General features: G+C 41.9%; 1 protein-coding gene across 6 annotated transcripts in view; it reads right to left on the reverse strand.

The window, feature by feature from the left end:
- Positions 1 to 26,545, reverse strand: part of RARB (retinoic acid receptor beta) — a 771,689-nt gene that overhangs the window by 402,832 nt on the left and 342,312 nt on the right. For all 6 annotated transcript variants that reach the window (XR_005792006.1, XM_040480046.1, XM_040480044.1 and 3 more), the window contains one exon: positions 3,783 to 4,139. Coding sequence is in view for 5 of the 6 variants with exons in the window: in XM_040480046.1 (XP_040335980.1) it covers positions 3,783 to 3,960 (178 nt within the window). In the remaining variant the exon portion in view is untranslated. The remainder of the gene's footprint in view (positions 1 to 3,782; positions 4,140 to 26,545) is intronic.

Raw genomic sequence — 26,545 nt, forward strand, 5'->3', positions numbered from 1 at the left:
AACATTTATTTATTTATTTATTTTTGGGACAGAGAGATACAGAGCACGAACGGGGGAGGGGCAGAGAGAGAGGGAGACACAGAATCGGAAACAGGCTCCAGGCTCCGAGCCGTCAGCCCAGAGCCCGACGCGGGGCTCGAACTCACGGACCGCGAGATCGTGACCTGGCTGAAGTCGGACGCTTAACCGACTGCGCCACCCAGGCGCCCATGTCCTTAAACGACTTGAATATTATTACTAGAAAGGACATAAATAAAACGTTATCTACATGAAATCACATTACAGTAAATTACATTACAATAACATGAATTACGTTACCATAATTGTAATTACAATAATCCAACAAAAAGTTATAATGTCACAAAGAGTTACATGACGTTATAATAAACATCATAAAGACTTTAAGTAAACATAGTTCAGAGTTGATGGAAGAAAAATCCACAGAGGCTAAATGACCGTAAATGAGACGTAAATGACGTAAATGAGCCGTAAATGAGACGGTAGGTCAAGGACATGTCAGTATGTGGGAAGGGGAACGTGCATCCTATAGGAAGGAAGAGGTTAAAATGCAGAGTTCAGGTTCTGACCTAGGAGAACAGGCCGACCAGAGAATCAGAACTGAATGGTGGGAGGTGGCAGAATGGGTATAATATCAGTAGCTCCTATGGAAATTGTTCTCACTAGACCTTGAAGTAGAAGGTTCTTGAGCCTTTCTAATTACAAGGTGCTGAAAGAACCCCGTCACCGGGGCAGGGACATTTATTCTTTCTGGCTGAGCTGCAGAATCTAGAGGTGTATAGGTTATGAAAGAAACATTGGCAAATCCCGCAGCTCAATGACAGGATCCTCTTTATGGAGTCATTCCCCAACACGCATTCCAGATTAGCTGGCTTTTCCACCCAGGTATGTGTTTTGCTAGTTATTGAGACTTTATAGAATTCAGCTACCTCCCTAAGTAACCTCAATGCGTGAATAAAACTTGACGTTTAATTTTAGCCAAGAGAAAGTCTGCCTTGCACTTTTAAGACCTTACCCTTGTTCCCAGTCTTTCTAAACCCCAGGCTGTAACAAAGACGAAGACAACTCTCTATATAAGGGCCGACTAACAGATCGCACATCAACAGTGGCTTCTTTTAGTGATTTCATCTGAGTGGCTTTCATGTGCTTTGTCTGTGGCAAGAAATAATAAAGTAAGACATTAGCCAGGGTACCAAGTTAGCCAATTTCGATGTTTCCAGCCTGAACTTTCAGTACCTCGTCCTTTTTCTGCCACTCCCCCAGCCACCTTCCAGTGTACAAGTTACTCGCACCCTCTCCCCAAGGCCCTCAGAAAAAAATTGTAATTATTTACACCCTCCCCCTTTTCTGAGCTGCAAAACCGCTGTTTCTAAAGGTTGAATCACATAAAATCGCCAACATGTGATTAATTTTGATCTACAAAAATGGCAATTGCGTTATGGTTCAAACGGGTGGTAGTGATGGCATCTTGTCCCCTAGTAGTACAGTGAAATGAAAAAAAAAAATAACCTTGTATTTGAGGTGAAAGGAGTCCGAGATAGGATCTAGCCCAGCTTATTCAGGTATAGGCCTAGCCACTGAGACTCGGAACGGAACAAGGAATTAGAAGATCAAACATCAACAGTTAGAGAACAGAGCCCGATTACATTCAGGATGACTGGACTCCTGTCCCAATGTTCCTATCTCCATGGCACGGGTCAGAAGACTTTTTTCTGTCAAGGGCAAGACAGTGAACTATTTCAGAATTTGTGGGCTACCGGGGATCTAACATTGTAGCATGAAAGCAGCCATAGACGATATGTAAACAAACGAATGGGGTTGTGTTCCAATAAAACTTTATTTATAAAAACAGATGGCAGGCTGGATTTGGCCCACAGGCTGTAGTTTGCCAAGCACTGCTCTATAGAATTCTTAGACTTAAAAATATCTGCAAGCAGATGGGTGAGGGATTTATATATTGAAAGTGTGCTCAAGTGTTCATGGATGCTAATTCAGCATAAAGATCTTACTATCCTCTGTATTTCCCTTAAAATAAGTACCTAAAGAAACCCAAAGACGCTGGGGCCTCGGGGCTACAGCTGTCTAAGGGTTTGCCAACTGCAAGATTAGATCACTCAGGACGGGGATAATACTGTCTTAACTCCTTAGCTAAATCTACAAAATATACTTGTGATCTGAGGAAAGAAATACATTAGAATGTGCTATCCATCAGACTGCCTGAGCTATGGAATTAGGTACAGACACTCCTGGGTGAAATTTTAATAGCTTTAACAATCATTTAGTCAGACTCCTTCATGCGTTAGAGGAATATAACTTCATTTTATCATTTGCATGTTGGATGAACAGGGTTTGAACTGGCACTTGGGGTCAGCAAGAGATTTTGAATACAGGCATTTTTTCTATTTCTCCTGACAGTGAAGAAACTACTTTGGCTATATCTATTTTCCATTTGAACTTGAGAAGCATGGGAGAATGTTATTAAGCAACTGAAAAGTCTCTATTGGTCCCACATTCTGGCCACAACACAGAAAGGAAGACTTATCATCAGGTCATTCCAGGAAGGAAAACCAGTCAGTATGCACCAGGCATAATACTGTGAGTGTAATCAACATCCCTGGAGTAAAATTATGCCCATGCATCTAGCTATCTGCCCAAACATCCAGACCATCTGAATATCTAAACTATCTTTGAAGGTACTGGACCATTTGCTGAGAATCCCCGGTTAGGTGGAATAAGCTACGTGCTTCCAGGGAGCTAAAAATGTAGCAGAAGGAAGAAGTGAAGGCACAAAGACCACAAAACCACAACAATGAAGGCAATACTTCAAGAGTAACTTTCAAGTAACAAGCCAGTATCTGGAGGAACTCATTAAAGAACAGCAAGATGTGAAATAATCACCAGGTAGAGCTCTCAAGAGCTCCTGTTGAGCTATGAAAGAACCTGGAGAAGGTGCTACGGTGCCATGATGCAGCCCGCTGGAATAAATGTGCTTTTTCACCTCCAGGTACTCTACTGCCCAACCTACTTCTCAATAGGTTGGGCAAGAGCTCACTGGCAAGACCTCACGACAGCTTGTCCTTAAACAGGCAGAACATTCAAAACAAAACAAAACAAAACAAAACAAAACAAAACAACCAAATCACATAATATGGATGCTTTCTATAACTAAGTCCTATCAGTCTTGAAGAATTCTAACTCTACTTTTATTTTATAGTACTTTCTACCCAACATTCTAGAGAAGATCAGAGGTAAGACGCAGCTTACTACAGAATCAAAAGTGGATGAAGACACTCAAAAAAGCTTATGTGATATGAATTAAATAATTAAAGATACTGTCTGTACCCAGGAAAAGAGCTAGAGATTCAAGGAGACCTCACAATAAAAACTTATGTTAAATTCAGGATTATCATTAATGATTTTTACAGTATCATCTTCTAATTCACTGTTCACAGTTTTTAGCAAGTGGCCAACTTCTTCAAGAACGTTGGTCATAGCCGCCGATTCCTTTTTGTTTACATTTTATAAAAGAAAGCAAAATACAACATAGCTTTGAACAGACCAAATTCGAAACCGCACCATGTATCAAGATTCAAATTGTATTTCTGCAACAGAACTAAAAGTATAATTCCAGAGCGAGAGAAACCAAAACCCAACAAAATGAGAACTCACCTTGGATATGAAGCATCCTGTTTTCTCACGTCCATTAAGCCCAGCAACCAAGATAAAAAAAAAAAAAAAAAAGAACAAGATGCAGTGGTACTTACTTGCAGGTGATGGGGTGCTGCACCCACTTGGCGGAGGGTGACCATGAAGGCCATGGAGGGGAGGCAGGGAAAGTCCCCCGATGACCGGTGGAAAGAGTAACGGGTAGGGTGCGGCTGGATAGTGAGTCATGTGTCCATTCACTGCCGGGACAGGACATGCGTGGCTACTGGTGGTCATGTTTCAGGCCTCACAGGATGAAAAGTGTTCTGGGGTGGGAACACATCACTCCAGGTCTTGAACCAAAGTGAGGGAGGTCAATTCAGGGCAAGGGTTGAGGGTGAGCTGTCTTCTGGGGCAAAGGCAAAACAGTTCAATGTATGACCACCTTGCACTTTAAAGATCCAGAACTGCTAACTCTGTAAGGAAAAAAAACAAAACAAAACAACAACATATATATATATAAATTTTATAAGCCAAAAATATTTTCTTCTTTATCGAGTTATGTGAAGAATCTCAGATGTTAAGCTAGGTCTTCGAATTCCCAGTTGTTCCCCTATATTTACTACCTTTATTTTCTTAAAGTCTTATATTCTGATATAGAATAAAACAAATATACAATTTCAAAGTAGCCCTGACTGTCCAATATTAGATAGCAACATCCCCCCACACCCAATCTTTCCCTATCTCCCTCACATTGCGTAAGTTTTCTCCATGGCACTTAAGTTTTTACGCGAGTGTTTTTGTCCATCTCTCCCATTAGAATGAACTCACCAGGAGGGCAGAGTTTTTTGGTTTTATCACATGCTATGTTACAAGCTCCTCAAAGGATACCAGATAGGCTAGAGACACTCACTAAATATTCACCGAGTGAATGAATATTTGTTCTTGCTTCTTTTAGAGAAGTTGATTGTGCAATCATGTCCTAATCTAGGTGCTTCCAAGATGTTAAATATTTTATATGAACAAACTTGGGATCAGCAAAATTCGTTCTATCTTTTCTTGTTGTCAACAGTATACACCTTCTTTGTAAGAGCACCATCCATTGATCCATGTGACTGCTTTGTCTGTTTAATCGTCCACCCATCAATAAAATCCTAACTTACTATTATATGCCAGGTGCTGATGTAGGCACTAGTGATATACTTCCACTAGTGTGGAAGAAGGCTAATGTGGCTCCTGCCATCACGGAGTGTCTAGTTTTAACAGCTTCTAATTGAGATCAGGTTGTTAAGGAGGGTTCAGTTGTCCTGCGCCTATAAAGAACTCGCAAGCAATGATCGGCACCACCTAGGACTGCTCGAGACTGGGGACGGAAGAAGCCTGGAACAGATTCTAGGGTGGGCTGACTGTAGACGTCACAGGTTCATTTGGGCCTTGATGACCAACATTCAGTAAAAGCCCCAAACTCTGGACTCCACTGAGGGAAGCACTGAAAAGTAAACCCATGTGACACAAAACAAGAATGGTATCTCAAGGCCGGCCAAGAGTAAGTGTCAGGGGCATGATTCCAGAATCGGACCACCTACGTTCACATCATGCCCCTACCCCATGAACAATTATCTGACTTCTCAATATGGCAGCTTTGAGTGTAAAATGGGGGTCATAATAGAATTTCCCTCAGTGGGCTGTTGGGAGGATGCCATGAGGAAATGAGGTTAATACCATGAGAAGAGCGCCCGGGGCAGAGTAAACACTAGGTAACAATTTGCTATTAACATATGTGTTGTCTCACCAAACGATAGGCTTCTGAGAACAAGCTTACTGGAAAAGATAAGAGGCTCTGGGGTCAGGGAGGGTAGGGAATCATGTCACAGTTGCCTGAGGAAGATATTAGGACTCCAAATTCTGTCATGGACGAAAAGGTAGGATCCGGGTAAAGTTGAGAACAAAGACTCATGAAGGCTTACGGATTTCTCAGTTTGTGCAATTAGCCAGTTTGATTACAAACCTCACAATTTTCTAATCCAAATAACTTCCATTTGTTTACTACGTGTCAGGCCCTTCGCTTACGAGCTCCAAGCTCTAGCTCTTACTCCATAGCCTAAGAGGCAGTTATTATCTTAATTTTCCAGGTGAGAAAATTACGTCTCTGTGAGTTTAAAAGACTTAGCCGCAATGTCCTAGAGTCAGCCTGTGGCTAGGTCAGAATTTGAACCTAGATCTGGAAGGTTCTACGATCTCTTTGCTTTACCCTCCACCGTGCTGTGTGCTTATGTCACTGAGTGCCTGAAGGTGTCCTAGTTGTACCCTACAGAGGAAAACGTCCACAGGCCGTCCTGATGTGAGTGGCTGTCCTCACTTAGATGACATTCTCCCCAGGGCCTTGAGTCCCTGGCCTATTAATATTAAAAATGAGCATCATCAACAGTGAGGCCATATGCTCCCAGGTTCCCCAGGAGTCCGCTGAACCTTACAAAAGAGACTATAGTCCCCGTTGGCTTATGTAACACACTTAACCCCCAAAGTGGTGCCCCTCCCAAAATATCGATGTCCTTTTCACACTTTAAAACCACAACTTGTTTCTCTGATGAAAATAAAGTAAATGGACTATAAGAAGTGAATGTTTTTCTGAGCTTTCTCTTCTAAAAATCATGCACCATCTAATATATTTAACATCGTGATTTCGTAGTTTGTAGCAAATTAATTAGAAAATAAACAATGCCGTTTAGTATTTGCTGCATTTCCACTCAATTTGATTTTTAAATCACACACACAAAGCCCAGCATTGTTAAAAATGGTCTTTTCTATCTCCATTAGATAAACTACCTCATTAACTGGTGGAGCTGACAGTTCAGCAAACCCACCCCCGCAGGGCACAATTCTTAGATTTTTAAAGCTGTTTGTTTGTTTTTACCAACCAGGGACTACTTCTACTCTCAATAATCCTTCATTTCTCTTTGCTTTCAAACACTGCCGATTTTCGGCATCCTGCCTGCCTGAATGAAAAGTCTGGTATCGTGCCTAGGATCTTGAAGAAAATTAAAAAAAAAAAAACAAAAAAAGAAAAAGGAAAGAAAACTACTTATACTGGTAATAGGGCAAAAGAAAAAAAAATCAGTGTTTTGGGAAAATCCTGTTATGTCGCTGGAAAACTGAACAGTCGCTGGGTCTATGTTCACATATGTGACTGATTAAGGCTATTCCTGGAAGCAGAGAATTTCCTTTGTTTCAGGCTTTTTGAGAAAAAAAAAAAAAAGAGATGTTTCATGATATTAGCAGTGCTTTTCCCCCCGCCTCTATGCCTGATTTGATTTGGGGCTCATTCAGGGTTCCTTCCTTCACAGCCCGAAGCAAAGCAAACGGGAGCTGAATAGAAGAGAGTGGAAGGAAGTAGGGATTCCCATCAGGAGGATCTACAACCTTAGAGATTCCCTGGGCATCAGTTTCCTCCTCTGTGAAACGGGTTAAGGGGAGAGGAACAGGTTTTATGTCAAGTGTCTCAGGCTGTGCTGTCCAGAAAACAAGTGTTTTATGAGATATTAAATGAAAATACTGAAAATATTTAAGAGGATATAAACTAAAAAGGGGGTGCCTGGGTGGCTGAGGCGGTTAAGCCTCCGACTTTGGCTCAGGTCACGATCTCCCAGTTCGTGAGTTTGAACCCCATGCCCCTTGTTGGGCCCTGTGCTGACAGCTCAGAGCCTGGAGTCCTGCTTTGGATTCTGTGTCTCCCTCTCTCTCTGCCCCTCCGCCCTCGGACCCCCCCCCACCCCCGCTCTCAAAAATAAACACACAAAAAGTTTTTTTAAATGAAAAAAAAAGAGGAAATAAAAAAATTTTATATAACTGCATGCATAGTTGATATGGTCATACAATAATCTATCTGCCTTTGATAAACAGCAGAATGACAGGAGGTAGTATGATAGGTCCACACACTAGCTGTTGGAAGAAACGTGCCCATGCAGTGGCAGGGATCTTGCGAACTGCTAACATCTATGCCCACATCCACGAGATATTATTTTAATAAGACATAGTACATTTTGTCCACTTTAATTTGTTAATGGTTTTAATCCCTTAAAAGTTCTTAAAGTACATTTTAAGCATTTCTTGGCACACTTAATTTACCAGAGGTTGTTTCTGTATTTATTTCAGCTTAAAGTTGCAGGCAGGTTTCTAAGCTGGTCCCTCTCAAGACTTAAAATTTGTTTTATAAACATGATACTTACATATGATTTTTTTAAAAAAACCAGTTCCCTTTAAACCAGTGGTTCTCAAAGCGGGGTCCCTGAACCAGCTGTATCAACAGCACCTGTAAACTTATTAGAAACACAGATTCTGTGTTCGCACAGGATCTACTGAATCAGAGTCTCAGGTGGGTGCAGAAATCTGCATTCTAACAAGCTCTCCGGATGATGTTGATGCAGCCGACGTTTGAGCAACACTGCCCTAGACATTCGGTTGGCAAATTTCTTCTGCAAAGGGCCAGAAAGTAAACAATTGAGATTTCAGGCCATCCAGTCTTTGTCACAAATGCTCAACTCTGCTTTTGTACCAACTTCTTGTGAGACAAAAGCAACCACACGCAATCGATAAACGAGTGGATGTCGCTGTAATCCAATAAAATGGGCAGCCTGCTGAACTTGGCCCATGGACCATAGCTGGCTGACCCCAGCTTTAGATTAATAAAGAAAAACAGCAGCCCACCGTTTAACTCCCGTCCCTACAAGCAACTACTCGAAACTATGCTAGTTCGGTTTTTTCCTGTTACTTGTATTTCTAGATAATGGGCTTAAACTATTTTTTTCATAATTATGTAAGATTTCCTTTACTATCTACTGGTTTCTACTATAAATAGGATTGAAATCTCACAGGCTATTGCTCACACATGCAAAACCCTCTTTTCTCTCTTACTCCCAACATAATTTCATCACAATGAAAACAATGGAAATCAATTACATTAATTTTTACCTAATTATGACTAGGTAAATATTGTTACAGCTGAGCCACATGACATACTACATTTACAGGTCTTATAAAATTTTTTGTTTTTCCTGGAGTTAATAATTGCCTTGTTTATATAATTGGATTACTTTCCATCTATGAATAATTCTTCCCCACTCCCTGACAATTCTGTCAGACATGTCATATGATATAGTAGTTCCATAACTGGAGACATTCCTCTTGCTCCAGGGCTGATTGGCAGCTTTCCTGGTCTCATGCATAGATGTCAGATCAGGACTTTCTATTATCGCGTCTCTTTTTTCGTTTTTCCTGGAACCTGTTTCCTGGATCTCAGGTCCTCCTCTTTTTTGGTTTACTTCTTCATCTGATGGTTTTTTCCCTAAGATTCTCCCAAGAGATGGTGTGTGGGAAGTAAATTTTTTGAGACTTTTCATGTTCTGAAATATTTTTATGCTATACCTCACACTTATTTGATAGTTTAGGTAGGTATGAAATTGTGAATTGAAAATAACTCTTTTTTTTTAGTTTATTTGAGAGAGAGAGAGACAGAGAGTGCACGCATGTGTGAGTAGGGGAGAGGCAGAGAGAGAGAATCTTAAGCAGGCTCCATGCCCGGTTCTGAGCTCCAAGTGTGGCGCGATCCCGTGACCCTAGGATCATGACCTGAAATCAAGAGTCAGACACTTAATTGACTGAGCCACCCAGGTGCCCCCGTTTTTTCTTTTTCTTCTTTATACATTCTGGTTTTTGTTCTAAATAGCTTATCTTAAAAAGAATGTTTTACTCCGCTTTCCACATTGACTTTTCCTCCCACTTTGTCTGTTGTTTTGTTTTAATATAACATGCATTTCTCAACTGTATTTTCTGTCCATATCTAGGCCAACCCATTTATATCCAAAGGGAAGAATATACTGCAAGCTCTGTTTTCATGGTCAAACCTTGTCAGATGGGTGAGTTTCATGAAAGAGTACTGTAAGTGGGACATTTCTTTGGGAGACTCCTCAAATGTTAGATTTATGGGCTTTTTACTTGGGGCTTGAAAAGTAGAATAAGCTGTCCCAAAATATGACTGTAGGGGTTCAGGACATGCCCCCCAACATAGGATTTAGTATATTGATTATTTTGAGTTGTAAGCACTTGAAAAACAGTAAAAGTAGGGATAGGATTTTTCTGAACTCCCTTATGTGCCTAAATACACATCCTCCAGAAGGAATACAATTATCATAAATACCCTCCATTGGGAGTCTGATCAACCAGCAACAATGGATTCTTGTCACAGGAGAGGAAACTACAAGCCAATAGCACACCCAAACTTTGTCACAAACTATCAGACCTCCAGTCTATTCTAAGGCCCATTCATCTTCCTTGAAAATTACTTAACTCTTTTGTAACATGCTACATCCTCCTTCTTCCCCTTCCCCTACCAAGATGACATTTAATTCTGAATTCTAAGCCATCTCATGGAGTTACTCATTTTTTTCTGGATATCTCCCATGTATACCTGAGGTATACATGTTAATACACTTTTGTTGCTTTTTCCTTCTTGATCTTTTACTTCAGGGGTCACAGTCAAGAACTCAGAAGGTAGAGGGGAAATGATTTCCCCTCCCCCCCATAGGTTGAGTAAACCCACTAAGAAATTCTCTCAGATTCTACCTAGAATGGAGAAAAAAGACAATGTCTTACTGAAAAGACTTCTGGCAGGGGAATGTAACAGTGAGGCTCAGGCTGCTGGTGGGGTTATTATGAAATATGTAGTCTCTCACTTCTTCTTCCTGCATTCAGTCTAACACTACCGCCCCACTCTGTATTTATGCCTGGTGTCCAGAACCCTAACTTCTCTACTTTAATTTCTTCAAAGAGTAGACTTATCTTTCCTCCCGGGGTTGGATTACACTAATCACCAGGATGTAACAGGTGGAGGAGTGAATTTAACAACTACTCGTTGTTCAGAACTCCAACCAATCTTACTATCTCAATCATCACGTCTATCTTTCTGGACATCTGGTGCTTCTACTTTCTGGGACCGTCCAAAATCCTACAGCTTATCTCCTTGCTTTTTCTCTGTCTCCCCTTCAGGCACTCAGCATTCTGCTCTCTGCACTTGGCTAATTTATTCATTACTGCCCATCTACTTTTTGTCTTCAACAAAAGATACTGTCATTTATTGTCTGCAATTATCATCCCTCATGCTCTCGTTAATTTTATGGTTTCTACATTTTACGTCCTTTCCTATCATTCTAGTGAAGATTTAAGAGGGACTAGGAGAAAATACATATTGTTAATCCATCATATTTCACTAGAATTTCACTAAATGTTAAATATATATATATATTTCAATAAATAAATATATAATCTATATTTCATGAAATCTTTTACTGAAGTATAATTAACGTACAATGTTATATTAGTTTTAGGGTACAACATATTGATTTGACAATTCTATACTCAGTGCTCACCATGATAAGTGTAGTTACCATCTCTTACCACACAACATTACAATCTTGACTATATTCCCTATGATGTACTTTTCACCCCTGTGACTTAAATAAACAAAAAAAATTATTTTTGAGAGAGAGGGAAAGCGTGAATGGGGGAAGGGCAGAGGAGGGGGGAAAAGAGAGAATCTCAGTTAGGCTTCCACACTGTCAGTGTGGAGCCCAAAGTGGAGCTCGAACCCATGAACTGTGAGATCATGACCAGAGCCAAAGCCAGACACTTAACCAAAGCAGCCAGCCCAGGCACCCTTTAGTTCCTTTTATATTTCATTTTTTTTTAAGTTTATTTATTTATTTTTGAGAGACACCCCTGTGACTTATTTTATAACTTGAAGTTTGTACCTCTTAATCCCCTTTATCCGTTTCTCCCACCCACCCCCCCCGATGCCCCTCAGCCCTCTAGCAATCACCAGTTTGTTCTCTGTATTTAAGGGTTGGTTTTTTTGGTTTGGTCTCAATTTGAAACTGAACAACAAAACAGTGAGGTCTGACTTGCCATAATGGACATGCCAGCGGGCTGTGTCAAATGCCTTCTACTAATAAATACATACAATAAAGATGGGATTTGACCTCTCCTACCCACGCACCTACAGGCATACTGGCTAGAAGTGCCATTTAATGCATTGATGACTGGATATATGCTTTCTAAAAGACTCCAAGTTGGGGAGAGGGTACTTACTGAGAGTCTACCTTGAGACACAGGAGCCAAACACTTTAACCTGGTGAGAAGTGTTCATTTGACACCAGGCTGCCTTCACGTATAATGCAAGTGACAGAGCAGAAAAGATTTTTGTAGAAAACACTGTATTCATTTCCTCCCACTAAAATTAAGTGGCACCATGGCTGATGTGGGTAACATAAAAAACAAGCAACAGTGAACGAAAGATAGATTTTTAAATTTCTCGCAGTGAAGCACAGAAAACTGTTCTGTGTTTCTCCGGCTCATTTAGAATTTGTTGTGGGGGAAATTTTTGCTTCGACAGACACTACATGCATATTGCCCCTTCTTCCAGTTTGTTTTAGCTCAAACCTCCCTCTTTATTTAAGGCATTAGTTCCAGGTAATGCCGCTTAAAATTTCTCAGATGCATTCAGCCAGCCGCCTGTTTTCAGCAAAAAAATGCCAAACTCAGCACAAATTCTGGCAGTTTCTTTTGCCGCCGTTCCCGATAGAAACGCGGCTATAAAGAAGTCAGTGTTCGGGGCGCCTGGGTGGCGCAGTCGGTTGAGCGTCCGACTTCAGCTCAGGTCGCGATCTCGCGGTCCGGGAGTTCGAGCCCCGCGTCGGGCTCTGGGCGGACGGCTCGGAGCCTGGAGCCTGTTTCCGATTCTGCGTCTCCCTCTCTCTCTGCCCCTCCCCCGTTCATGCTCTGTCTTTCTCTGTCCCAAATATAAATAAAGGTTGAAAAAAAAATTAAAAAAAAAAAAAGTCAGTGTTACATGTCTGGCAGTTTTTCAGCCTTTCTTATAACCACCGTCTCCTTCATAAATGTTACTGGTAAAATTAGCTTCAGCTTAAACCAAGGGGATGCCCCAACGAGTAACTTGAATTTGGCCAAAAAGAGAAATGTCTTACCGCTCTTTAATTTAGAAATGAAAGAGAAGAGAGTCATTTAGAGAGAATGATGCCATCAAAGAGTCCCTCAGACCACCAAGTGAGCAAAGTGAAAGCTGACTCACTCTACTGCTTTAGGAGGAGGTCATTTGGCATATCGAAGACATACTTTTTTTTTTTTAATTTTTTTTTTCAACGTTTATTTATTTTTGGGACAGAGAGAGACAGAGCATGAACGGGGGAGGGGCAGAGAGAGAGGGAGACACAGAATCGGAAACAGGCTCCAGGCTCCGAGCCGTCAGCCCAGAGCCCGACGCGGGGCTCGAACTCCCGGACCGCGAGATCGTGACCTGGCTGAAGTCGGACGCTTAACCGACTGCGCCACCCAGGCGCCCCGAAGACATACTTTTAAAAGCGTACACAAAATGTCCCTGCATTCCTTTCTGGACCATTTTTCTATAAGGTTCCATCTGCTGGAGAAACACCAAGTGAAAATAGGACTCAGAAAATGATGAGGAAACACGTAGTATATTAGAAAGCGTAAAACTCCTTAAGATCGTAATTTCATAAATTATAGGAGCAGCAGCATATGCAGGAGTGTTTAAGGAGCCAGCCCTCGAAGCAAAGCTGTTACACCTGCTGGCATGGCATGCACCTCCTGAAGAGGTGTTCTCCTAAGGTCTTTTCACACAGATTCCAAAAGGTAAGGTATAGAGGACCTAGTGGACAAAACTTTTGCCAGTACCACGGCTCGTTTTTTTTTTCCAACGTTTTTATTTATTTTGGGGACAGGGAGAGACAGAGCATGAACGGGGGAGGGGCGGAGAGAGAGAGGGAGGCACAGGATCCGGAAACAGGCTCCAGGCTCCGCGCCGTCAGCCCAGAGCCCGACGCGGGGCTCGCGCTCGCGGACCGCGAGACCGTGACCTGAGCTGAAGCCGGACGCTTACCCGACTGCGCCCCCCAGGCGCCCCCCACGGCTCGTTTTTAAGAGACGTGACGGCAGACCTCTCCTTATACAATGGTTTCCATGCTTTGCCTTGTGGAATTATGCCATATCAAGCATAATGACTGGATTAAGATTTGGTTCTCGAGGGAAAGTCAGCCCTCTGTAGGTGGGTCAGTGCATGTGACGTAGCCTAAAAGATGTAGTCCGCCCAATGGAGCCTCTACGTTGAATGGTGGCCAAGTTACCCCATCAGTCTGAGCATTGGTGGGACACAATGACACAGGTAAAAGATTAGCACAGAAATGTAAAGATACCCAGAATATTAAATTTGCAGAAGCCCCGAGGCTAGAGATGGCAAATGAGTAAGAAATAGGAGACAGAGAGGGACAGAGAACCAAAACACCGATAGAAACAGGAATGCATCAGGTCACAAGAGCTTTGATTGTGCCTCTAGGTTACCTGTAATGTGAAGAACAGCATTCCGATTTTTCTGAGGCCTGAGTCTTCACTTGTGCAACTGTTTTGTGTCTTTCTTTCTCTCTTGCATGGAACAAACTCCCAAATTATACTGCTAGACTTAAGACCTCAGAAGATCCTCCTTATCCCAATACTGAACCCTTTCTCTTTTGGGAGGATAAAGTGGCCAGTCTTCGGTTGACTATGTTAATAGACCACTGATACCATGTCAGCTTGCCTGTTGGGATTAAGACTGATACAATGGTATCAAGTACGATTTGTAAGTGTCCATTCATAAATGGCACAGTGCTGTAAAATCACTAAAGAGATTTTAGTGATTGAGGTCCCTGGAATCTTGCAATTTATAATGATACGGAGATCATAAAAACGGATAGAGACTATACCTTGCTGTAGTCAAACTCAGTATGTATGCACGTCCGTTGACATTTGAAAACAAAATAATCGTCTGCTTATTCTTCTTATAAAAGAATTTAGGTGACAAAAGTCATAATAGAATTCCCAAAGCCATGAATTTAAATAATGAGTATTTAGTGTTCAATCATATTTAAGTATTGTAAACGGATATAACTGGTGCGGGTATCTATCTACTCTAAAACGGGCCGTCTCCCTGAAAAAATATTTTTACCAAATTTATACGGTTGCCTTCACCAAGTCAAGGCAGCAAGAGCATGAATTTTTCCAGGCACATTTGTGTCGGTCACAGAAATGAAATGGTCACAGAGTTTTCACCTTTATAAGGAATGGGGATTGTCAAAGCCACTGCACAACACTGTACCCAGGCCCACTGTAGGTCTGCTAAGGTTCTGGTACTGATGTTGGTTTCCTTCCTCCCGTGAACCAGGTTAAGGGCATTTTATGTGCTTCTTACGACAACAAGCAAGGTGCCAATGTTGCTGTTGTTATCCAATGTCCAGTGGCCTGTGGCAATGCCCTCATTCTCATCAGTTTGTCAGCCAGGGCAGGATTTTTTTCCATGTTTAATTTTTTTATAACGTTTGTTTATTTTTGAGAGAGAGAGAGAGAGAGGGAGAGAGAGAGCGCGCGAGCGCAAGAAGGGGAAGGGCAGAGAGAGAGGGAGACAGAGAATCCGAAGCAGGCTCCAGGCTCTGAGCTGTCAGCACGGAGCCTGACGTGGGGCTCAAACTCACAAACTATGAGATCAGGACCTGAGGTGAAGTCAGACCCTCAATCAGTTGAGCCACCCGGGTGCCCTGGGACAGGATTTTTTTTTTTTTTTTAAGTTTACTTATTTATTTTGAGAGAGCATGAGCTGGGGAGGGGCAGAGAGAGAGGGAGAGAGAATCCTAAGCAGGCTCCACTCTGTCAGTACAGAGCTCAATCCCATGAACCGTGAGATCATGACCTGAGCCAAAATCGGGAGTCGGACTCTTAACTGAGTCACCCAGGAACCCCAGTATTTTTGATACTTAATCACCTTCCCTTACTCCCCAGCACCTCTGGCTGAGGTGAAAATATTCTACTTAGCTCTTGCCAGCTGCTTCTCTTCAACAGCCAGATCTTATTCCCGTGTCTCTAGGTTTTGTGCCTATGTCAACCTGGACAAGAAATCTGGAATTATCACCACACAGTCCTGATCTGCCTGTCTGCAGTCTTGGTAGATTGAGCCTTCTTCACATGGAGCCTTCTTGCAGAGGGAGAGGGATCAGGGCCCATTTTGGACACTGTGTGTCATACTCTTAAGGCCTCTGAAAACAAGCTATATGGCCAGACACTTTACACAGTTCAGGTTTTCTTCTTTCCCACATTCACGCATCCCTTGCTCCCCCACCGGAGGTCAGAGACATCACAGTTGTGTTCAGTAGAATAGAGCTTTCCGGTGGATTTTCAACAATGGATTAGAAATATGCCTGTCTATGGGGCGCCTGGGTGGCTCAGTCAGTTAAGCGGCCGACTTCAGCTCAGGTCACGATCTCGCGGTCCGTGAGTTCGAGCCCCGCGTCGGGCTCTGGGCTGAGGGCTCAGAGCCTGGAGCCTGCTTCCAATTCTGTGTCTCCCTCTCTCTCTGCCCCTCCCCCGTTCATGCTCTGTCTCTGTCTCAAAAATAAATAAAACGTTAAAAAAACAAAATTTGAAAAAAGAAATATGCCTGTCTCTGATCCCCTCAGCCTCCAGGGGCTGATCGGAGCCTCAGGATGTAGGAGGTGGAACAAAGCCTTTGACTCAACATATTCATCCATTAGCAGACTCCTTGGTTTACCACCATGGGCCATGCAGGTATTATTAATCTGAGTATAGCGTCATGTGAAAAAAGGTTGAGAAACAATACATTAGAATTACAATGCTACAGGGGCACCTGGCTGGTACAGTCGGTTAAGTGTTCGACTCTTGATCTCGGCTCAGGTCATGATCTCACGATCTGTGAGATGAAGCCCTGCATTCGACTCTGTGCTTGACAACACAGAGCCTTCTGGTGATTCTCTCTCTCCCGCTCTCTGCCCTTCTCCCACTCACATTCTTGTTCTCTTGCGTGTGCACGTGCTCTCTCAAAACAAACTTAAAAAAAAAAAAAAATCACAATACTACAAAGGGAAGGCCAAGCCAAACAAACAAAGACTTTTGTCTTTCCAGGTGTGGGAGAATACCTAAATTCTTTAAATTAGATCTGATTGGATCCTGAATCTTTATAGCACCTGACAGAGAAAGAATTTGGTCTGTTGTTAAGATTTTCTTTCTTTTCCAGGGTTATGAAAAGGACCTGGGGGTCTCATGCAAGCCAAACACTGGGGGTGGACTATAAGAAAATAGACAGACAATAACACGTGCTGGAGAGAATATGTACAAATTTGAACCCTTCCATATTGCTGGTGAGAGAAAAAACGATGGACATATTTTGGAAGCCCGTTTGATAGTTACTCAAAATATAAAACAAAAGAAAGCCAAAAAAAAAAAAAAAAAGTTACACAGAGCTACCATATGACTCAGGAATCCACAACGGAACATACGAGAAAGAAAACTGAAAAGGTATACAAGCAAACACTTGTACGTGAATATTCAGAGCAGCATTATCCATAATGGCCACAAAAAAGGAACAACCCAAGTGACCGCCAATTGATGAGTGGATAAGCAATATGTGGTCTATCCCTACAATGGAATATTATTTGGTCAAAACAACGAGTCAGGTACTGATTTATGCTACAACACGGACGAACCCAGAAAATATTATGCTAAGGGGAAGAAGCCATACAAGGCTGAAAAGGCCTGAGGTATAAAGGCTACATATTATGTGATTCCATTTATACAAAATGTCCAGAATATGCAAATCCCTAGACAGAAATTCGGGGAAAGGAGGAGTAGACAGTGACTCTTCACGGGTACAGGGTTTCCTTTTAGGGTGATGAAGGTACGCTGGAATTAAGTAATGATGATAGTGGCCTAATTTTGTGAATATACTAAGAACCACTGATTACGCAACTTAAAAGTTTAAATTTACGTTAGGCAAATTCTATCTTGAAAATTAAAAGAGAGATATAGGCACATAAATTAACCAACCACCAACGAAGACTGATTTAGTCCACACAGTTTCTACTGATATATTCCCAAGGCCCAAGCCTAGATGAGCCTGTACATCTGGCTTTCTTGGTATCTGTGCCCTGGGAACAGGGTCTAGTCTTTCTAGGGCCATTTCCCCTGGAAAGGCTCTCATCCCCAGGGGATTCTATTAGGAACAGGCCTGGGTCCTCACCACTCACAGGCCTCATGGACTGCTCTTCTCTATTTACCTTTAGGAAAACTGCCGTCTCTTCCTCCTTACCTCTTCCGAGCTTTCTTAAATTCATAAATTCAGTATGTTTACGGTTACTCTCCACTCTCATTCTCCCTGGGATGTTGTCAATAAACCTGCCTGTGTTCCTTAAAATACAGTCAACATTTTGAAAAATAGCAATTAAAAAAATACTGGCTCTGCGAAAAGATATTCACAAAAACATGTTCTAAGAAAAGTGGGAAGGCAAAAGGAAGGAAGAGCATGATGGGAGTTTTACGTTTCTGAGCCAGAGCAGGCCACAAAGGAGGAACGCAAGTGTTACTGACTTATAGTCCTGCATTCACATGAAGAGGGCACTGTCTTAGTCTCTTCGGGCTGCCTTAACAAAACACCAGACTGGGTGGCTTATAAACAACAGAAACTTCTCACGGTTCTGGAGGCTGGAAGCCCAAGATCAAGGCGTCAGTGTGGTCCTGCTCTGGTGACAGCTCTCATGGCCGGCGCCTTCTCACTGTGTGCTCACATGTGGAAGGGGCAAGCTAGCTGTCTGGGCTTTCTTTGAGAAGATCACTAATCTCACTTATAATGGCTCCAGCTTCATGATCTACTCACCTGCTTAAGGCCTCACGTCCTAACGCCATCGCCCTGAGGGTTACGATCTCAACATACAAATTTGGGGGGCACCCAACCATTCAGGCTACAGCAGACAAAGAGTTAGGCTTCTGCGGTAACGGAGTCAGCTAAGGTAGACCAAGTGATGGCTCCCAAAGGTGGCCACGTCCTAATTTATGAAACCAAGGAATGCGATCTTCTATGGCCCAAAGAACTTTGCAATATGTTTAAAAATTAAGGATCTCGATATGGCCAAAAGGAGTTGGCAGATATGGTTAAAAATTAACGATCTTGAAATGGGGAGATTATCTTGGATTATTCGAGGGGTCCACTGTAATCACAGAGGTCCTTACAAGAGGGAGACAAAGGGACATCTGAATACAGAAGCAGAGGAGGTGTTAGGATGATGGAAGCAGAATCTGGAGTGATGTGCTTTGAAGGCAGAGGAAGGGGCTAAAAGCCAAGGAATATACTCAGCCTCTAGAAGCTGATAAAGGCAAGGAAGCAGATTCTCTCCTCTGAGAGAGGAGGAACTCACCTGGCAGACACCTTGCCTTTACCTCAGTGAAACCGATTTTGGACTTCTGACCCCCCAGAGCTGAAAGGGTAAATTTGTGTGGCCTTAAAACGACTAAGTGTGTGGTCATTTTTTACAGCAGCAATAGGAAATGAATACACCAGTCCACTCGGAGTCTCCAGCAACCTAGTCAAGAACAGTGACCACAAACACTGACATAATACTTTTCTTGAAACCAGTAGCTAGCTTTGCCAAAATAGAGTTTTTCTGCCTTGGGGAAAACCCTGATGCGTGGTGTTCATCAGGGAGAAAAATCTTGAAAATGCTCACCGTTGGCTTTGCAAACTTCCTACAACACTGAGGCAGAGGAGAAGCCAAGGGATGTCTGTTCTAAAGAAGACAGGGGCTCAACAAGAGGCCAAAGGTCAGAGTAGTACCAAGGGAAGAGGGAAGAGTGTGCTGTCTTTGATGGCAACATACGTATGACTCCTGAACAAGTGTGTAAAATGTTGATTGAACTACTGTGCCTTTCTGCTAGGTCACGTGAACACTGTGTAACATGTTTCTGTTTTATCAGCGGCCTTAGAGCTTCCCTGAAAATTTCCAGAGTTTAGACACAGAAGATAGAGCCATTCAAGTGGAAATGGATGCCATGAGCTCAGGTTAAAGGAAAGAATGAGAGGGTCAGGCATGCGCGCGTGCGTTTGTAGAGAGTCTGGGACAAGATTAGCAAATTTCAGTGTTTTGTTGTTGCTGTTGTCAACTTTTTTGTTTCGCTTTTTTTCCAACTAAAACTTTCCTTCACTGTCTTAATTATCTTATTGCTAGTCCTCAAGAGTCTTGAGAGGAGAGAAAAGAATTAGGGTGAAGACTTCTTTCTCTCCAATAAAGATGTGTCTGAAAGATCTCTTATTGTATTTGGGGGGGAAAAAAGGTAGTACCTAGAAGAATAATGAAATGTTCAACCTCACTTGAAAACTAAAGTTTGGTCCCCTGCACGAGGGAACAGTTTATTTCCTTTTTAAGTTGTCTTCTATGGTTGGCAGTTTTGTTGTGTGGCCTCCCAATCCTATCAGGGGACCCCCTCTCTGCCTCTCCATTTGTCACAAAAAAAACCCCTAAAAGATAGTTGGTACATTTAAAAAGACCTACTTAGGAACTGCTTTGCTTAAACCCAATCTGAAAGGCACCACACACGCACCATAAATAAAACATAAAACCAATATAAGAAATCTACCAGAATGTACCTCCAAGTGGCATGTCTTGTTCAAGGCAGTGACAGTAAGTAGCTCAACACCTTGTTGAGATTACGCTCAAGGCACTTTTTGAAACATTTTTTGGGGGGGAAGAGAAATTCACTAGAGGTAAAACGGCAGAGACGCTGCTTTGTTCTCACCAAATCCTGTTTTATTATTGTTTTTCTTCTAGTCACACAGCCAGAAAGACTCTCCCGACTTCTCCTATCATTACTAGATGAAGGCGTGAGACTGAGCTCTGGCCAGTGGATGGACGTGATGTGTGTCACTTCTTGGCCTCGTTCCACAAACCTCCTGTGGAATCCTGCATGCTCTTTTCTTTCAATTGCTGGCTGGATGCAGAGGGTCCCTACAGAACTCTAGCAACCTAGACAGTAGTAGAGCCACTGCATGGAAGGGGTCTAGATCCCTGAACGGCTGGTTGGAGAATACCCATCGACCTGCAATGGATTGTAACGTTAGTGAGAAATGAAACTGTATTGTAAGAAGGCGCTGAAATTTAGAAACGTATGTTATAGCTAGACTAATAAAATCATTGATTATATAAAATAATCACTTGTTGACTTTATATTTGTACTTCTGTTTTTGACACCCAAATCTTGCCTGCCCCTCTTGACTTTCTTCTGAAATAATGTCTAGTTAACGTGTCACCATACAGAGTTAAAAACTTCTTTGTGATGAGAGCTTTTAAGATCTACTCTCTTAGCAGCTTTCAAATACAGAGTATTACGAACTATAGACACCATGCTGTACATTACGCCCCCAGGACCTATTTTGTACCTGGAAGTTTGTACCTTTTGATGCCCTTCATCCCTTCTGCATGTCCCCCACCCACTGCCTCTGCCAATAATCTGTGTCTACGAGGGTTGTTTTAGATGTCACATACCAGAGAGATCATATGGTATTAGTCTTCCTCTGACTTATTTCACTTGGCAGAATGACCTCAAGGTCCTTTCATACTGCTCCAAATGGCAAGATTTTTTTTTTATGGCTAATATTCCATTTTGTGTGTGTGTGTGTGTGCGCGCGCGCACGTGCGCGTGTGTGTAGAAGCTTTTTACTTTGATGTAGTCTCACTTTCTTATTTTTGGTTTAGTTGCCAGATGCAAAAAATCATCAAGATGTCAAGGAAGTTACTGCTTATGTTTTCCTGTAGGAGTTTTATTGTTTCAGCCCTTAAAATCAAGTTTTTAATCCCTTTTGAGTTAATTTTCGTGTATCATGTAAGAGAGGGGTCCAGTTTCATTCTTTTACATATATTTAATGGTTTTCCCTACACCAAGTATTGAAGAAACCATCCTTTTTCCATTTTATCACTTTTGGCTTCTTTGTTGTAAATTATTCAACCATCTATGTGTGGGTTTATTTTGCGGCTTTGTCCTGTTCCATTGATCTATGTCTGTTTTAAATGCTGACACCATACTCTTTTGATTACTATAGCTTAGTAATGTTGTTTGTAATCATGGAATATGATACCTTCAGCTTTGTTCTTCTTGAATCTCAAGATTGCTTTGTCTGTTTGGGGTCTTTTGTGGTTCCATGTTAATTTTAGTATTATTTGTTCTATTTTGTGAAAAATGCCATCCAGAATTTTGATAGGGATTGCATTTAATCTGCAGATTGCTTTGGGTAGTATGGACATTTTAACAGTGTTCATTCTTCTAATCCGTGAACATGGAATAGCTTTTCATTTATTCGTGTCTTTAGAAATTATATATATATATATATATAATTATATAACTATAATTATATTATATATTATATTATATATATTTTCATTATTCAATATTTTCATTATTTGTGTCTTTAGAAATTATATATATATATAAAATGTTTAATCATATATATATATATAATTAAACATTTTTTTTAATGTTTATTTTTTTTTAAATTGTTTTTTTTTTTTTTTCAACGTTTATTTATTTTTGGGACAGAGAGAGACAGAGCATGAAGGGGGGAGGGGCAGAGAGAGAGGGAGACACAGAATCGGAAACAGGCTCCAGGCTCTGAGCCATCAGCCCAGAGCCTGACGCGGGGCTCGAACTCACGGACTGCGAGATCGTGACCTGGCTGAAGTCGGACGCTTAACCGACTGCGCCACCCAGGCGCCCCTTAATGTTTATTTTTGAAAGAGACACAGAATCTGAAGCAGGCTCCAGACTCTGAGATGTCGGCACAGAACCCAACACAGGGCTTGAGCTCACAAACCGTGAGATCATGACCTGAGCTGAAGTCAGATGCTTAACCCACTGAACCACCCAGGTGCCCCCAGAAATTATATTTATAAGGCAAATCCCAAGGATAAAGAGTTGTCACCTTCCTAAATAAATTAATGATTGCTATAAATTAAAAAGAAGAATTTCAAAGAAATTTTGATCATTGTAGCACTATTAAAATACATTGATAGTTTCTTTAAGGATCATCTTTGAAAACCAAAACCGTTCGCTTGAATACACAGCAGCATTTATAAGGAATTGTAGCATATTAAGAATTCAGGCCATGGGATTATAAGAATACCTTAAAATCATTCACATTTTAATAATTATAGTAACTGACGTATGGTTTGGTTTTATGTATGGTATGAAGTGACGGTACCATCTCTCAGTTGAAATTATGGCAGCCCAGTCCTCAGAATAAGAGAAGTTTGCAAGAAAATATAACAGGAGTATCTTAACAGCTTGGCTAGTCATGCACATGCTGGAATGTTTCTTAGTTGTTCGTGTGTTGGGCAGGAAATCACATTCAAAGCGTTTAGCTTCAGCTGTGCAAATATCTATCCTCTTATGGGGATCCCATGCCACCTATCAACTGTTGCCTTCTTTCAAAGTCAAGATATCCACATGTTGGCCAAGGTGTCAATTCAGAACGTATCGAATCACAGACACTCTGTGTAAACAGTACTCTGACGCATTTATTCCGGCATGTTTGCTTTATATTGGTAGGCACATTGCTTTCATTCACACCTTGCAAGTAAAGAGGTGAATCTCATCCTAAGAATCAAGTGATAATAAAGCTAATTTTGAGGCAACGGATGAAGCATCCATTTCAGTGAGTCTCACTCTCCTGATTTATAAAACGGAAATGACAACAGTAGCTCACGGTTTTGCGACAAAGATCAAATAAGTTCATGGATATAAAATACTGAGAATTCTGCCTTAAGCCTAGGAAGCACTAGTTTGTTATTCTTCACATCGTTGAGTCCGTGAAAATGCCCAAATCCTTTAAATGTATGCTCATAGGTAGCTGGAAAAAAACAACGCTCTTTTCCCCCATATTTATTCTTCATGAATAATCGATTATCTCCTATAATCTTTATCTATCCCTCTACTTATATCAGAAGTATGTTTGACTACATACACATACACATATATTCTCTTTTAGAAGTCAAATTTCTTGACATAAAAGTCAATTTAGGACAGTTCTCAAGGGAATGACAAACGTATGAAAACGGTCAAACTTCCTACTGACCTCGATTTTACAAGCACCTGCCACAATTTCTAGCCAGACTGGCTCGTTTTTCTGCCGGCCAGCTAGCCAGGCGTTTAACTAGAAGGCCTGACACCTTCTTAACTATTGTGTCACCCCAGCAATCTGTAAGAGACAGCAACTCTTTTACCCCTGTTCTGGTTAACATTCCTCCTGTTTCCCTACCGCTTAAACTCTATTTTCAGGAGGAAAAAAAAAAAAAAAATCAGCCTAAAAATTCCTCTGGGCCAAAACACAGCCTTGGGCATCGTATGCTAAGAGGGACTGGAAAAATCTGGCTGAAGCATTTTTCTGAATCTGTTGTAGGGATGGCGGTGTCTCCATTTAGACTCTGTGCATATTTTCATAACTGTTTAATTCTCTCTTGTGGACAAGCACTTAAAAATCGAAATAAAAAATTAAGTGAACACTGTAAACATTTTCAATGGGTAGAAGAATCTGTGTGATTGGAGTCACTTGAAATGAAGGGAAATTAATAGTGAGAAAGCTCTCACTGGTGATGGGAATGAATGGCCACATTTCCATGACATTTTACTGCATCCACTCAAACAGATGGGATTCCGGAGCTAACTGGCCTCAGTTGAGATGAATGAGATTCCACAACTATTAGCACATTGGCATAGAAATGGGCCGGATTCGGTTGCAGAGGCATTCTTACAGAAACAAAGAAGATCACAAAGCTATCCTGTCTCCAGTGCCCATCAATGCAGACCCATTCGTTACTGAAGCCCATTCATTCCAGTTAAAGCTACATTCAATATCAGATGACACTCTTAAGGCATTGCGTGGAAATCCTAAGGATTTGATCAGCTATTAACTACCGCCGATGCTGATGTGGCTGGTTTGGCTACAGAAGACCCAAGAGCGCTCGCACAAGGGGTGAAACGTGTCAAAAAGAAAAAAAAAAAATCACCAGGCAAAAATCAAACATGCAGAGAAAAAGCCGACTCACTGATAAGCAAGTGGACGCAGGCCTCTTGTGTTGGCAAAGGTCACCCAAGACATTGAAATTCAATGAAGGGGGTTTTAAGTTAAGGAAAACAGGCGAGCACCAGGGAACCTATCTTGTAAAAAGGCTGGGGACCAATGCCCCCTTTTCTATAGAAAGGAGCCAGCATGGGGTAGGGCTTTGCAGATGGACTGGGGTAGCACACAGGCTGCGGAGCACCTTGTATTCCTAAACCAGGCATCAACAGTCATGTGCTGAGACTCCTATTGCTATTTTGGGTGGAAGCAAGAGGAACTAAAGCTGAGAGATCATAACGCTTTTAAAAAAAATAATAAACAAACCACAACCTATGGGTCCCTGCCAAAACATTCTTTCTCTAGCAGATTATATTTTTAATCCACCTACTTAATTAACTAGCTCCTCAGTGGATCAAATGATATTAGTTGAGTTAGAGTAATATTGCCACTGGAGCAGCCATTTAATTCTGGCAACTCTAAAGCAAATTATTTCATAAATGGAGAGTTTATTCAATTCAGTTCAGTTCCAATTCAATTCTGAGCCCCTTCTATGACCAAGCACTGAGCTAGACTTGTGGGGGAACAGAGCATGGGAGGCACAGTCTCCGACCACATTCAAAGGAGGGAAGGCCCAATGCTACAGGAATTATAGCAATGCGATGCAAATAAAGTATATGTGTGCTGGGGGTGGGGGGCAGGAGGAGAGAACTGCTCAAAGAAAGGAGGGCTTATCTTCACGGGCAGGAAAGCAGAAAATTCGTGATGGAGCAGACACCATGGGAGATGAATATTGAAAGACACAAAAAGGATTTCAGCAGGTAGAGATGAGTAAAAACAGATAAATTTGAGAAGTAACATTAGTCCAGATTAGATCAAATACAAAACACGCCGAGGGAAGAGAGTGACATAAATCTAAACTAGAAGGTGGCTCCGAGAGCAAATGGGGGGGAAGGGGGGGACAGATGTGAGAATAATATATTTTAAGGAGCAGTTGAATGAATTGGGCGAGTTTCATGAATGATTGCTGTGTGTGAGGTCCTACCCTGGATGCTGGAACACAAAACCAAGAGACACATTCATGCCACATAAACCCGCCAAAATAGCTCACATCTTGATGGGGGAAAAGGCAACCCATTAGGGTTTACCCCAGGCTTTGATGCAAGTATGCGTCCAATATGATGGAAACACAGAAGGTGAAGACCTGAAGCCAGCCAAGGGATGGAAGGGGAAGGGTAACAACTGAACTAGAGGAAGGGCCTTCCATACAGTGAAAATTCAGGGGATCAGCCGGGGGACGGTGCCAGATGAGAATGGCAAGGAAGGAACTAGATAGAGAAGGACCCAGAATACACTGTTATGAAGACCGAGTCTGCTCTTCTGAAGGTAATGACCAGTGGTTTTCAAGTAGGAGAGTGAGGTTTATCAGATTTGCATTTTACAAAGTCAACTTTGGCAGCTGCATCGACACTGGACTGGCGGCAAAGGCTGGAAAACGCGACACGAGACTACTGCAGGGGTCCCAATGAGAGAGCCTGAGACTTCAGTCCATGGCCAGGATTAATCCTAAGGATGTTAACAAGGTAGCGTGGATAGAATAAGACATGGATTGGACATAGGGCACTAAAGGGAAGCAAAGGATCAAGGACCAATCCAGAGTTCTGGTTTGAGACACTACGTAAACGATGGTGCTTTTCATCAAGACAGAGAACAGAGAAGGAACAACAGGTTTCAAGGAAACATGAATCCAGTTTGGGATAAAATAATCTCAAATGCCTGTGGGCCACACTAGCAGAGATGCTCATTAGCACAAAACCATGTTAAAATAAGTCAAAATCCCTTACAAGGGAAAAACAAGGTATTTCTAATTGAGTCACCCCAACA

The sequence above is a fragment of the Herpailurus yagouaroundi genome, unplaced genomic scaffold (genome assembly GCF_014898765.1).
Source record: "Herpailurus yagouaroundi ecotype Mexico unplaced genomic scaffold, PumYag 159, whole genome shotgun sequence".
NCBI classification, from domain to species: Eukaryota; Metazoa; Chordata; class Mammalia; order Carnivora; family Felidae; genus Herpailurus; species Herpailurus yagouaroundi.